Source organism: Micrasema longulum, unplaced genomic scaffold (assembly GCF_059751315.1).
Source record: "Micrasema longulum isolate JH-2025_06_02 unplaced genomic scaffold, ASM5975131v1 h1tg001149l, whole genome shotgun sequence".
Taxonomy (NCBI): Eukaryota; Metazoa; Arthropoda; class Insecta; order Trichoptera; family Brachycentridae; genus Micrasema; species Micrasema longulum.
The window spans coordinates 146,695-163,337 of record NW_028278336.1 but is presented as its reverse complement, the minus strand read 5'-3'; the positions used below and the strand labels follow the sequence as shown (position 1 = coordinate 163,337).

Sequence of the window (16,643 nt, the reverse complement as noted above, 5' to 3'; positions counted from 1 at the left end):
GTCGTCGAGCTGGATTGAAGTTAACTGAACTTGTCGGGCCGACTAACTGAACGGGCTGACTGGCGTTGGCTGCGTCCTCTTTATAGACGACGTTCCTTTGTAGTTCATTTCTTCATAGTAGGAACGATGTGAATGTACTGCAAAACAATGCTCCCGGTTTAACGTGCAATACTATACGAATGTATTGGATTTGATAGAAAATGATGAAATTGCATCGTCAGTCAGTAGTCTACTTCAGGTGAACTAATTTATCACGTGTGTGTCGTCGGCTATGGACTATGGAACTTACATATGTTTCGAATTCGTAATGCCATTCATTCGTTTATAAAAACGTTTTTATAGTGTTCATTACATCCCACGAACTATTTGATTACGAAGAAATGGATCGTGCTCGTTATTTTGTACTGTAGAAAGATTATACGTGATGTCATGAATGTTCCTATTTACATGTTTTCATTCGTCTATTTACAATGCAGCAGTAGTTTATCCTATGTTATATATTTTGTCACGAACACGAACCACGTGTTTAATATTCAATTTGTACGACACACAACCAAACGGTACCTAATCATATTTATTTTATTGTTTAATTCCTTTATAATTACCAACTACCTACGGAGTCACGGATAGGGTTACCAGTAGCTCAATCACAAATAACTATCGACGTGCTTTAAAACATGCTAAGCATTTGAGCGATAACAATGAAGAATAATAAACATTTAAATTTATTTCAACAGAAAGTGAAAACATTTTTGAGAAGGGAATATGGAAGTCTAGGCATTTACAGGGCTTATGACCTTTCATTGGCTGGTTTAAGTGGCCACTTTACACACTGTGTAACATTCGCCATTCTGCCCACGTTTAAACATCCACATTTCTTTGACTCTTCCATCTGTTGACTTTTGTGAAGTAAAAGAGCTGAAACCTTTATCACGTGGGTGAGATTCATCCGGCTAAACCAAATCACCTACCTGAAAACAATTTTCCAATTTTTATACTTCTTCTTTTATCAGGTAGTAATTCAACAATGTTTGATTATGTCCAAATGCTTGCAGACTTGCTGGGATTCCTGGATTTTTGGTTCAGCCGGATGAATTTCACCTACGTGATAAAGGTTTCAGATCTTTTACTTCACAAAAGTCAATAGATGGAAGATTCGAGGAAATGTGGATGTTCAAACATGGGCAAAATGGTGAATGGTGAATGTTAACCATAAATGCAATAAATATCATGATAAATAATAAATAAATGAATAAAAATAGCAGTTTTGGAATATTTTTCATATTTACAGCGGTGAAATTAAAATATGTGATTGCGCAGCAGGATTATACGTCGCAAAACGTAAATATTTTGACATTTAATTATTTGGTGTTCACAGATGTTCTATTGTGATCGCGAATGCGATGAACAACCACGGTGAGAAAATGTTATCACATCGCTTATTAGCACATCGATAGTTATTTGTGATTGAGCTACAGGGCCTGTATTACAATGGGAAGTTAACAGGGTTATCTTCAACTGTCTTTTAAATAAAATCAAATTTCCTGTATGAAAATGTGCATATTTAAATAAAAAATTTAAGTATCTTTGTCTGTATCCTATAATTTCAGATGTTTCAAAATAATAATATATAATAACTGTTAACTTTCCAATGTAATCGGGGCCCAGGGGCTAAATCAGGGCAGGGGGGCAATTAAAATCGGAAGTAAACAGAGTTATCTTCGACTGCATAAAGTAAAATCGATATTTGTGTATAAAAAATTTTTGGCCACAAAAATTTAAAATGCCTTCGTCGGTAACCTGTAATTGTACATGTTCAGAAAAAAAAGTATGCATATTCTATTTTTCATACAGAAAAATTAATTTTATTTTGTAGATAAAATTCATAACATTCTCTAGGGGGTAGAGGAGATTCAGAATACCATCCCAGTAGCCTAATCACAAATAACTATCGACGTGCTTAAAAACATGCTAAGCATTTGAGCTATCACAATGAACAATAATGAACATGCTTAAGTTATCGCAGTCATAAGTCAATTCGTGTGTAATATCTAAGTCAACGCTCGTGTCGGTTTGTTTTCCTCGTAAATAAATACAGTACACTGGCGAAAAATCGGCGTTTACTATAAAAAATTATACAATATATTGTATTTGCAAAATAGTAAGGAGTATCTCATACAAAAAAAATATAATTCAATTACAATTACAATGGCGACTGCTTTTCTTGACATTTGGCTTGCTAACCGCTGGTTAAATGCAATAAATAGCATGATAAATAATAAATCAATAAATAAAAGTACCATTTTTTGAATATTTTCTTTATTTATACCGGTGAAACTCAAATATGTGATTGCGCATCAGGATTATACGTCACGAAACAAAAATATTTTGACATTTAATACAGGTGTTCACGAATGTTCCATTGCGATCGCGAATTCGATAAACAACCATGGTGAGAAATTGTTATCACGTTGCTTATTAGCACATCGATAGTTATTTGTGATTGAACTACAGGTGGTTAAAAGTTCTGATTTATAAAAAAGTCCGATCTTTAGTAAAAAAATAATTAATAGCTTAAATAAAGGTAAACAATTAACAACAGCTTTCATAAAGTTTGTTTTTCTGGAAATTTTGATGTAAAATTCTTCACATATTATGTTTTTGTAATCGTTTAGTGTTGATAATATTGCTCTTATTGACTCAACTGAAAATCTGTTTATTTCTTTAGTCTACTGAGATGTCGGTCAAAAAAGTCTAACCACATATACGCTGTGTTCAATACAAAAACAGTACCGACGATTCTTTTGTAATTCGGAAAATCGAGTGCGTCATCATGACCCATTCATTGCGTTTCAGCAAGTTCTACGTAAAAGTAATTTGGCATGTAATGAAGGTTTAGTTAATGTTTTAAAGGAGAAATTAAAAGTACACGAATTCTTCAAAATAAGGCGATGAGGTTTATAATCAAAATAAATATGAACATACTACAACAGAGATGAAGAACATTTAAGAGAAGGTAATATAGAAGTCTAGGCATCTACAGGGCTTATGATCTGTCAATGGCTGGTTTAAGTGGCCACTTTACACACTGTGTAACATTCACCATTCATGTGAACATATTAGTATAGTCACTAGATGTCAGGGGCGAACCGTGTATAGAAGCGATTATGCACAGCTTACCATTATGTTTGACCAACCATAATAATGTTTTGTTGTAACTTTATTTACAGAAAAACAAGTAAATAATTACCATTTATTTTAAATCATTTCCACCGTTTGTATTTTTATCCTAATATAAATATAAATTTTAATAAAGCGCGCCCAGCGCCTGCGGTGAGCCAAGAAACTAGCCGATTATTCCAGCTTATTTTTTCATACAAATAAGTATACTATATTTTTAATGTATTAACCCCAGTGCGGGTTTTTTCTCCTAGATTTTCAGATTACACAAATTATTTGAAGATTCTTGATTTGGAAAACAGTATTTCAAACAGTATTTTTTAAGGACTATTTTTCTTTGAGATACTTTTACAGTACTTTTGACATAAGACCATAATGACTTTCATGCGTCATATTGCAGGAAATTTAGTGCTCCACGCGGCCGTTTTTAGCACTATCAATTACTAGAATAATGCGGTCAGTTGACATTTCAATTGAATACCTGATATCGACTGAATTCATAATGGTATTTTTAATTTATTTTTTAATGAGTTATATATCAAAGTTATGGAGAATATATCTATATAATATAATATATCACGAAGTTACATCGTTTGAGTTGATTTCTCTGATAAGAGTTGTTGTACCACACAGAACCACAGAAAAATATCAATTTATGGTATATATTACTTACATTATATTATGTACCTCCTATGTAGGTACAAACAAATGATATTTTTATAGCTTACCTGTAAATAAAATCATCGTTCGCCACTGCTAGATGTCCTGCTAACAAAACATAAGAGTTGCATATCATGAACCTTGTTTATAAGCAAGGTAAAAAATAATGCAACTTCCATATAATTTATTTAAAAAAAAAGCTTTTAATCTCGTCTGGTGCTAACCCTACGCGGGGAGCTGATTGCTCCTATCTAATTTCAAAGTAATATTGTATTGGGACACTTAACTAGACTTTTTAAATTGTAATTATATTAAGCAAAGCAAACAATGTTGTACACGCCATTTCTGGTTCTTAGGATAATATCAATTAGAACATTGCATGTGTAATGTAATCGATCATCGTTTTTGTGTTCATTTTTCTCTTTGTTCCGTTTCTGTGGTTTATGGGACAAGCTAATACCCTCGTGGGTATCGCCTTACTATAAGTATCGGGTTTGGTCTGGGGCAGTTTCTTTGACGATCGTCTACGAGTCTAGTACAGTACTACATTCAGTAGTTAAATAATTTATATAATTATAGAATAGTCTACTGCTTATGTTAGCCCTCCACCCATTTTGGAAACCCTTTCGAGTATTATAAAAAAATTCACAATTAATTCCAATGAGGAAGTTCATAGTTTAAAAAAAGTATTTGTTAATCGACTGTTAGACCAAGCCGAAATAAAAAAAAATAAAAAATTATGTACCGTATTATAAGTTTTGTATTTTTCAAATTACTTCGCGTGTGACGTCTCAAGTTCTCTTCCCCTTCTTCCCGATGAGTTCTGCTGATTTGTCAGTTGACTTACTGTAAACCAGAAAACTATCACAACTCTCTTATCATTACTTGATTCGGAAGAACTAGTAACGTCATGCAAAGTAGTTCGTTTGTTTTAAAATCTCTTTTATTATTTTTATCATACATTTTCAAGAAACTTCGCGGTTCAATTTAATGCTCTATTTTTTACCGCGCGTACGAACACATTTTTTCTATACAATTTCCCATAGTGCTGAACTTCCTCATCGCGTCAAATTATTAATTTAATTAATTATAATTATTAAAAAAATATATATATATATATTTTTATAAACAGATACATTTCAATAAAATTGCATATGAGGCGAAAATAAAAATGGAAAATAACGAAACGAAATACCATTCACCAACAACCTCAAACAGTATATTTAATTTTATTGCCGCCTCGATAAATATTATATAATAATTAATAATGCTAGGGTTGATATTCTTAACGCAAAGCGCGCGTGGAAAACGCATTTTTAACGCGCATTTACGTACAAAATCCACGCTAACAGAGCGATGTCTTCGCGCGCAATTTTATTCAGAATACCATCCATGATCAGTATTATAATTGGAAGTTAACAGAGTTATCTTTAATTTATTATCTGTCTCCGTAAAAACCATTAATAAGTTTGAAACACGTTCAATGCGGAAGTTAAGTGCAGCGGAAAATTGGATTCAAAAAATGATTTCTTACGCGCGGTAAAAATTAGAGCATTTCATTGTATTTCCAAGTTTCCCGAAAATCTAAGAAAAATTGAATAAAAATGTTTTTGATATAAATGAACTACTTTGAACGAGGTCACTAGTTCTCCGAAATCGACCAATGACAGAGTGTTGTGATACATTTCCGGTTACCGGGAAGCCAACCCACCAATCAGGACAACTCACCGTAGTGAACTTAAGACGTCACAGGCGGAGTAATTTTAAAATCACCAAAAAATAAAAGTTATAGCGCTGATCATATTTGATACAATTTTTTTTATCGTTTAGTTTGATTACCGAACTTTCTCATTATTACAGGTTCGACGAATATACTTAAAATTTTCATAAAAATATAGGTACACATTTTCGTAGAGAAATTACTATTTTATTTTGAATTTGACAATTGAACAGAACTCTGTTATCTTTACATTGTAATCGCGGCCCTGGGACCCGATTTCAATTGAAAGTTAACAGAGTTATCTCTAGTTATTTATCTACTAGATAAAATCGATTTTTCTATACGAAAATGTTTATATTTGTTTAAAAATTTTAAGTATCTACGTCGAAAACTTGTAATTTAATGTGTCGTAAATTAATTTACATGAATCTCCCATTTTCACACAGAAAGTTCAATTTTGCTTTATAGACAATTGAACATAACTTTGTTAACTTACCATTGAAATCCGGGACCTGCATTAAAATATTTTTTATTAATTCATTTGAAAAACGTTTACCGGCGACGGTTGTTATTTCTCTTGTCGATTATAATTTTTGTTTTGGACCTAGTAATTATGTGATAAGTTTTCGAGCAATTTTTATTTGAAAACAATGAATAAATTTATAAAATTATAGCCCAAATAATAATATCCAAATATTCCTCGATTTCACATAAAGATTTTCAGAAATTTAACTACTCTCACTAAAGAAGTTTAGTGGTTTTAATTTTTTTTAATATTTGTTAATAGACTATTAAAGTAAACCAAAACATGTATTGTATTGTCAGCGCTGTTTTTTTATTATTAATGTTTTGTATTTATGAAATTACTGCGCGTGTGTCGTCTCGAGTTCTCTTCCGCTTCTTTTCGGTTGATTCTGCCGATTAGTCCGTTGAATCACCGTAAACTGGAAATCTTCCACAACTCTCTTATCATTGGTCGATTCATATGAACTAGTGACGTCGTTCGAAGTAGTTCGTTTTTATTATTTTTTTCGTACATTTTCAAGAAACTTTTCTGTGAAAATATTTTTTGTATCCAATTTCCCGTAAGGCTCCTCATTTTTAAAAGGTAGCTCAATTACAAATTACTATCGACGTTCATAAAAACATGCTAAGCATTTGAGCTATCACAATGAACAATAATGAACATGCTCCAGTTATCGCAATCATAAGTCAACGCTTGTGTAATCTCTAAGTCAACGCTCGTGTTGGTTTGTTTTTTGTTTTCCTAGTAAATAAATACAGTTCATTGGCGAAAAATCGGCGTTTACTATAAAAAATAATACAATATATTGCATTTGCAAAAAAGTAAGGAGTATCTAATACAAAAAAGTGAAAATTAAATTACAATAACCATGGCGACTGCTTTTCTTGACATTTGGCTTGCCAATCGCCAGCTAAATGCAATGAATAGCATGATAAATAATAAATAATAAATAACAAAATAAATAAATAAAAATAGCAGTTTTGGAATATGTTCCATATTACAACCGGTGACATTGAAATATGTGATTGCGCAGCAGGATTATACGTCGCGAAGCGAAAATATTTTGGCATTTAATATTAGGTGTTCACGGATGTTGCATTGTGATCGCGAATACGATAAACAACCACGGTGAGAAATTGTTATCACGTCGATTGTTATTTGTGATTGAGCTACATATGCCTCCCCGATACTGACTGATTACTGCACCCCAAAAATGAACAGATTTTGTATTTTTCTTAAAGAAAGAGTATCAGAGCGAAATTACTCCTGTTAGTACTTTTTCCGTTTTTCAAAAATATTTTTCATGTTTGTATACTGTACGCGCAAAAATGGCATATAATTTTAAAAAAAAAAACGTTAGATACGCTAATGGTAAATATCCGCAGTGTTTAAAAAAAAACTGCACAAGGTAGTGCCATAATCCAGGGTGGAAATACGGGAATACGTTTGCATGTAGAAGTCAGACCCCGTTTACTCTTACGATACAATATTTAAATTTCTCTCATTTAAATTGTTTAATTAAATTTTACTGATATGTGGAAGATCTTGAAGAACAGCGAGTTATCAAGGGTATCGAGACAATTAATTTAAATTTGACCAATTTTAATTAATATTGTTAAACTCGTTACACCTGTTTTCATTTTATGAGAAAGCGTTATTAATACAGCGTGTTACAAAATAATAGATCGTTAAAGACCACCCATTACATCATAATGAATCTATGTTATTAATGGGTGGTCGAAGTATACGTGTTTATAAACATTAACGGTGTGATAAATACTTAGATATGCATTGATTAACAATTTTACAGTCATTACATTGCGAAAATATGTGTCCTAAGTACCTATGGATACATAGAGGATACAGTATAATATATCCATTTTTATTTATTTTTACATTTGTTTACACGTCCACTGGATTGTTATGGCTTTTTAGGCCATGCCCGTGTTAAGACATTTATTTATTTTTTTAATTACACATATTTGAATTTCACCGGTGTAAATATGGAAAATATTCGAAAATCGCTATTTTTATTTATTTATTACTTATTTATCATGCTATTTATTGCATTTAGCCAGCGGTTGGCAAGCCAAATGTCAAAGAAAGTAGTCGCCATAATAATTGTTATTTAATTTTCACCTTTTTGTATTAAATACTCCATATTCTTTTCCCAATGCAATATATTGTATGATTTTTTTATAGTAAACGCCGAGTTTTCGCCAGTGTACTGTATTTATTAATTTATTTAAGAGGAAAACAAAAAACAAACCTCACGAGCGTTGACTTATGACTGCGATAACTTAAGCATCTTCATTATTGTTCATTGTGATCGCTCAAATGCTTAGCATGATTTTAAGAACGTCGATAATTATTTGTGATTGAGCTTCTGATATACCTATGTATCAAACTGCTCTCCAACGCATATCCTCTTAATATCGTCACGTAACAAAATTTAAATATAATACTGTAATAATAATACTGTATTTTTTTAAAGTATGGAAATAGAATTCTTCATGGATAACACCTTCAAACAGGGTAAATAGAATTTAACTGAATGAAGCCATATTCATGAGTTAAGCTAATGTTATTTCATTCTCCATACGCTCTGAAAGAGCTGTTTTTCCGCGTTTTGTTCTAACATACAAGTATATAATACGATTTCGATGTTTTCGTATTTTGATATCTACTTTAGTCGCGTGTATTTTCCTTAAATTTTCATTTCTTACGAGCTTCAAAATATATTATCGTTCATCAAACCTTAACCTATGTTTTGATTTTAGACAACAATATAAAATTAGTGTGTATGTATTGTGTGAAGTGAAGCGTATTAATTATTCAGTGAATTTAATGGTTCATTGTGTATTGCGTAGTAATTTATCATTGTGAGAACTATTTAAGCAAATAATATCATCATGTTTGGCAACATACAAGACTCCAAGCGCTGGTACCGGGAAAAGGAAAGTGGCAGACATATATGCAAAAAGTAAACTATCGTCACATACAATTGAAATTTACCAACTACATAGTAAGTTTTGCGAGTTTTTAGATTAGACCGTTTTGTTTCGTAAATTTTTGTATTTCTGGTCCGTAAAAAAACATATTTAAAAACAAAATTGTTAAATCGTAGATTTTCACGTTTTTTATAACAAAGCGTAAAAACTTTCAATTAAAATGCTTTGGAGTTGGTTAATTTCAATTGTACGATATTTTCAGTAACATATTTATTTATTTATTTTAATAAAAAGAAATATTAGCGTTTTTACAATTTACAGAAATATTTCAATTTTGGTGGCCATTTTTCAACGAGCTGTAAATAACTTACTGTTAGAAAATGGAAATCAAGTTGGGGTAGAGTGGGGCTTGAACCTTGGGCTTCTGGCCCGTGAGTCCGCAACACTAGCCACTATTATTTGACTTTTTTTGTTACAAAAAATTGTGCATTGACATTGTAAAATATTATTAAATTAGTGTCTAGGCGAATGGAGAATACAGTTTTGTCTGTGAAAAAATTGGAGCTCCGGACGAGTGTTTTTGATTTGATAGTTGTTCTGGTAAAAATCCTGAATGCGGTGGTAAGTCCGCCTCGTAGTGTAGTGGTTGGTGCATTCGCCTACCATTCTCGAGGTCCTGGGTAATTCCTGACAGGGTGGACGTGAAATATTGGTTATAAAGGTAGTTGTTTTCCAAAACCGCTCGGCATAAATATCATAATTATTCATTGAGGTATATAACTAGAGTAAACATGAGCGTTCAAAATATGTTCCCTCAACCTGCGGCCAATTGGCATATATTTGATAGAACGGATTTCAGTCTGTTGCGAGCAGGCCCCGGCTACTTTTCTCCTCACAATTACTAAAATGCCTATATGTACGCTATGATACTGCACAAATTGATATGGAAAATATAGAAAAAGCCGTGGTATAACCTTTCACCGGTAAGCAATATTTTATCTTAATCAATATTTGTTTAAAATAGCTATTTTAATTATCAACATATTACAACAGAGATAAAGAGCATTTTAGAGAAGGTAACATAGCAGTCTAGGCACCTACAGGGCTTATGACCTGTCATTGGCTGGTTTAAGTGGCCACTTTACACACTGTGTAATATTCACTTTTCTGCCCATGTTTGAACATCTACATTCCTTCAATTATTTTATCTGTTGATGTTTGTAAAGTTAAAGAGCTGAAACCTTTATTTATGCGGGTGAGATTCATCTAATCGAATTATTTCACCTACATACTAGGCATCGCCTGAAAATTATATTTTTTTCAATTTGCTATACTTCTTCATGGATAAGGTGGATTTATCTACGATATTTAAAAAAAAATATTTTTAATATTTTGTTACAATATTTTGTCTACAAAAATTTGGACAAACTCAAATTATTGTAAATATATATGTTACCAGTCGTAAGCTATCTCCTGTCTCTGTCCTGCTCAGTTAGTCGGGCGTATAGTGAAACGATAAACAAAGGTGACACGTATGCGAAAGGGAGCGACATACTGAATAGAAATTACAGTTGACCGATGTAAACAGTCCGTGCTTTTTATAGTACTACGTGTTTTCCTTGCCAAAGCCGACGTTAATTGACGTGACGACACTTGCTCCCTCCGCTGGAGCCTTATGCTGGAAAGATGTGACATTTTGTCACCCGCTCGACAATAGTCGATTGGGCATCTCGATTGCTTTGTCACAATGCTATTCTCGAAAACCCTCCTACAATTCAATTACAAAGACGAATGAGAAAGTGGCAACACCAACAAATTCGTATTTATCCATGGCTCTCCTGCCACACGTAAACTTTTATTGTTTTTTGTCCGACTTCTTCCGTTTAATATTTTGTGTATGGAATATTATGAAAAAAAGAAAAGAAAATGTTTTACTGAGACACTGCAACATTTATAATTATTATTTGCCTTCTATATAACACACATACATATGTTATTAGAAATATTTTATATTTATTTCATGGATTTTAAAAACATATTGTATAATATAATTTCAATTACGTATTTTCACAACGACAAGAGATAAAATAATTTTAAAATCATGTTTCTAGTGAAACTTCATTTGATAATGGGTTGAAAATAAGTACAGTTATATTTCTTGCAAATTTGTTGATCCGCCATCATCATAACATTGTAAATTTTAGGTTAAAATACAACAAAAATACATATTCATCATTCGAATATGTATGCCGAGCGTTTTACAAGAAGGAAGTTTGACAGCTGAAGTTACGATGTCGCATTCGATTGTCAATGTCGAGTGCTTTGGGGCACTCGAGATAAAGTCGGTTGGTTTTTAATCGAATGCATTCGTATGGGTGGTTAAAGAATGCCGTCACTCGTCGAATTACGGAAGTCGCATACGCTTCTAAAGACGAACGAGTCCAGCATAAGGCCCCTGGTCATTCCCTTTCCTTTGGTAACGACTTTTTAGCTCGGATTTGTATGGAGTGTTATCTCTTTATATTATATCTCAATGTAATTATTGAATGATTTTGATCAACAATGTTTGATTATGTCCAAATGCTTGCAGACTGGCTGGATTTCCTCCCTAGGGAGTTGTTCATGTTTCACTTCACAAAAGTCAACAGATGGAAGAGTTGAGGAAATGTGGATGTTCAAACATGGGCAGAATGGTGAATGTTACACAGTGTGTAAAGTGGCCACTTAAACCAGCCAATGACAGGTCATAAGCCCTGTAAATGCCTAGACTTCCATATTCCCTTCTCGAAAACTTTTTCCCTCTCTGTTGAAATAAATTTAAATTAGATTTTGATCAAAGTTAAATCTTTTGATGTTTTTATGTATTTTTTAATCAAGCTGTTTTTGATATGACATTTTAGTTTTTTTATTGTCATACAAGCATACTATGCTTGTGTGGGAGTATAGGTAATCGCATTAAACCTTTAGAGGGAAGAGTAGGGCCTAATGTATTATGCTGCGCAGTATTGCCTAATGACATCTAACTATTGTGTAGGACAATAATTTGCCATTAGTCCAGTCCAGCTGTCCGGCAGCCGTGGCTCGAACGGAAGTACAAATTGTGTTTTTGCGGTATTTTGCACTTGTTTACATTTTCGCATCTAGAAAATATTTTACTCGGTTTATTTTTGCAATGTATAAACACTGGCTTCTTCATTTTATTTAAATTGAATTGTGGGTAAAGTTTATCGCTTTGGACTCAAAAGGTATTTTTATTTTGCATATTAAGTTTTATAATTACATAGGTATAAAAACATACAGTTGTAACAATTTTTAAAATAAAGTAAAATGTATTATTAATATTTAAAGCATTAACTTTGTGGTCAAACATTTTTTTTTGTTTTTAATTAAATATTTGCGTTCTTATGATTTACCCAAATATTTAATTTTGAGGGCCATTTTCAACGAGTTGTAAATAACTCACTATTAGAAAATGGAATCAAGTTGGGGGAGAGTCCGAGACACTAGCCACGGGACCCTAACCCGATTTTTACTACATGTTATTAAATATTTGTATATCACGACTTACCGACTTTTCTATACTTTTCTATATACGACCGGTTTCGAGACGTACCCGCCTCTCCGGTGTATAGTGGGTTTTGCACGTTGGTTTAATTGGTGTACTGACGAAGAGACGGGTACGTCTCGAAACCGGTAGACATAAAAAAGTCGATAAGTGGTTATACAAAAATATTTTATAACATTTAGTAAAATATAATGTTTTACTTTTCGAATTTTAAATAATTATAACCGTTTTAATTATAATTAATTAATCCCATTTTCAAATAGTGATTTCGTTGAAAATGGCCCCAAAATTTAAATATATTTGTTTAAATCATTAGAACAGAAATATTTCTCTCTTTCTAAAAACATCTCCATTCCGCTTCAAACAAATATCCATTTTGATCTACTTCAGATCTATAACCGTTTCATAGATATGATAAAGTAAATTGAGTTATGATGTACATATTTGCCTGTGTCCGGGCAGATAAAGAATACAGCTCTGCATGTGACATAGAACCGGAATCATGGATAAGTGTTTTCGACTTGATGGCAGGTAAAAATCCTGAATAGAGAAATTTAGTATGGTTTAATCTTAATGTAACAGCTTATTGCTATACGTTGCATTTAGTGTACCAATACAGTGCCCTATGCACCATTAAATGCGAACAGGAGTATGATGATGATAAAAATGATGAATGTTTTTTTAGATTTACTTTTAGAATTTATTTTCGTTATTATATTTTTAAAAACTTATATTGGCAATACATATATTTTCCTGTTACAACAGAGATAAAGAACATATAGAAGAGAAGGTAATATAGAAGTCTAGGCATCTACAGGGCTTATGACCTGTCAATCGCTGGTTTAAGTGGCCACTTTACACAATGTGTAACATTCACCATTCTGCCTATATTCCGACCTAGAATGCGTTTTTGGCCATCTTTCAACATTTTTTTTATTATCAAAAAATGTTGAAAGTATGGTTCAAAATTGTTTAAATTTCTTTATTAATTTGTTTTTTTCATATTTCTTTTCATTTCTTGATTTTATTTTTTAAGTACATAATATTTCTCTTTATCAATTTGTTTATTTTAGTATGTATTTTTATGTATATTTACACTAGTTACCTAAGTACTAGTTTTAAATAATAATACATATAATTATTTTTCTATCGTTTAGTGTTATTCAAAATTGATAAATTTCTTTATTAATATGTATTGCTTTCTTGTTTTTTTTTACAGGTTCATAATATTTCAATGACCAAATATTTTCTCTTTTTTCAATATTTTTATAACTGGTAATTAAATTTTTAAATTGAGTATCTTTTATTTGACTTAGTAATTTGTAAAAAGATGTATTAATTTGTTTTAAATATTATATTTTACTTATAATTCCGCTTACATGTACACATTTTAATGTATATGCAACTAATATGTAAAAGGCACTAAGTGCCGTATATTTCAATAAAATAAATTAAAAATACAAGCAAACAAAACTTAAACGTAATTTAGGCCTGTTGTAGCAAAATACGACTTCGTTATTTTTTTTAAATACGAGAGACGTGTCTTGTATTCTTTGTAGACTTATGTGACATAGCACAAGAGTTAATATTTATATTTTGTTAATTTTCAGGGCGGCAGAAGAGAAAAAGTCGGTGGTCGGCAGCATGGCTGACGAGTTGGACGATAGACACCAACAATTAGACGAACATGACTTCGTGCCGCACTTTCAGAGAGTTTCCATCAGCGGAGAGGACACATCGGGGGTGAGTTTTTTTTATTTACCCAGATGATGGACGCTGTAACGCTGCCCGAAACGTCGGCAAGGAGGAGTATTAATACACTCCACAATAACCCGAAAAAATATCGCAAGTTCTTCCGAATCAATCAATGATAGTGTTGATAGATTTCCGGTTTACGGGAAGCCGACTCACTATTGACACACTTCGGTCGGGAAAGGTATTGCGCCTGCGGACCGCTGGCGACGGGCGAAAGTAAAGGTCCCGTGCAAATTTCTTTAATTTGTTTGAAATCGCCATATCTTCGAAAATAAGAAAAATATTTTAATAAAAATTTCTACATACTAACTCAGCATATCCAAGCTATAAAATTTCAAACCAATACCAAATATTATTTGTAATTCAACATCACTATGATTCATTTTTTAAAGTAAAACTCGATTTCTATTTTATAACATTACATATTTTGTATTTTATCTTTCTTTATATATATAATTCCTCTGTACGCGTGATGTCACCGTACTCCTCCTAAACGGCTTAACCGATTTACGTGCGGTTTTCAGAGAAACATGGATCTTTGCGCTCTGCGTGTTCGTAGATATTAAAATCTTCAATCGAATATGTAAAAAAGAAGTTAGGAGCATAAATGTTTAATTCATCGATCTACCTGGGTTGCATTCGAGGAGAATGCATTTGCAAAAAAATGGAAGGATGTTGTTTTTTTGTGTATAAAAGAGTTTTTTTTTAATGTTTACAAAAAGCATTTATTTTTTATGTATAAAAAAGTTTGTTTTTGAATGTTTACAAACAGTATTTATTTTTTGTGGATCAGATTCTTTCCTTAAATTCTTTATTATTTCTACCCATTTATTTCTTTTTATTGGATTTTTGGTAACACTAAAATAATATTAAATTCAATACATTTTTAAAAATCGTATCCCCTTCGTAAGTACACCCCTTTGTTGGTGAGACGACCGGAGTTTGACGTTTGCAAAAAGAATGCCATATTTGAAAAAAAAATATATATATTTTGGAATTCAACCATAAACAAGTACCTAGGTACCTACTTAAATGAAATTTTAGAATATTATCAATTTTGAGTTTTGGAATTTAATCACAAACAAGTAGTTAGGTACCTACTTATCAATGAAAAGTCTTTTTTCAAGCTAATAGCAGGGAAGCCAACGTTCGGGCAGGACAACGTCTGACGGGTCCGCTAATTTTATATAAAAAAAGAAGATTTGCATTGCTATTTGATAATTATGTACAAATAGTTAAGACATTGAAAAATTCCTTGTTTTTTGCCTTTCAAATGAGGCCGGCGCGAAATGTATTTTTACCCTTCCCGCCGTTAAGCATCAATCGACTGAACGGGTAGAAATACCTTTCCCGCCCGAAGTGTGTTAAGCAGGACTCACGGAAGATAACTTGTGACTTGTGACGTACAAGTAGAGATGCAAGGCGGTAAAATTACCGCGGTATTTTACGGAAATTTTACCAGATTTTGGTAAAATATGGTATTTTTCGGTATTTTTCGGTAAGAAACGAATTTGACGTACTAATTTTTATTTTTCAAAGATATAACAAATACGAGTAGCTTTGTTTTAGGACACTTTACATGACTGCAAAAACCAGGTTTAGATCCATCTGGTGGTTGTCGAGATTTATTAGAAGTATGGGACGTTCAAGGTCATTCGGTGTGAACTTTTTTCACTTTATTTTATAAAAAGGGTTATTATGTTTTGAAACTTAACAGGATCGGTGGACATAGGGTCCTTAATAAAACCTCAAGTTTGTGACCTTGAACGACCACCGCTCATGCCACGATTTTGAAAAAATGGTGCTTAAAATCAGTTTTTTGTGTATAATTACGTCCCTGAAGGTTTTAAAGAAAAAATAAATACGAAAGCCCGAGAAACCGTAATTTTTTTTTTTCGTAGGATCAATCTTTCCAAGATACTATATTTTATCAAAATAGCGGAAAAGCGCTATTAGCACTAACTTTTTACTAATTGATTGATAGTTGACCTACCAAAAGTCATCATTATCATCATCATCATCATCATTATTTTTTTTACTAAGGACCCCATGTCCACCGATTCTGTTAAGTTTCAAAACATAATAACCCTTTTTATAAAAAAAGTGAAAAAAGTACATACCGAATGACCTTGAACGTCCCATACTTCTAATAAATCTCGACAACCACCAGATGGATCTAAACCTGGTTTTTGCAGTCATGTAAAGTGTCCTAAAAAAAAGCTACTCGTATTTGTAATATCTTTGAAAAATAGAAATAAGTACGTCAAATTCGTTTCGTACCGAAAA

The 16,643-nt window shown here is 32.2% G+C and overlaps 1 protein-coding gene across 12 annotated transcripts in view; it reads left to right on the top strand.

Moving 5' to 3' along the window:
• The window catches only part of AMPdeam (AMP deaminase), a 90,040-nt gene that overhangs the window by 49,178 nt on the left and 24,219 nt on the right, over positions 1–16,643 (top strand). For all 12 annotated transcript variants that reach the window (XM_088233787.1, XM_088233788.1, XM_088233792.1 and 9 more), the window contains one exon: positions 14,213–14,345. In XM_088233787.1, coding sequence (XP_088089913.1) covers positions 14,213–14,345 — 133 coding nt within the window. The remainder of the gene's footprint in view (positions 1–14,212; positions 14,346–16,643) is intronic.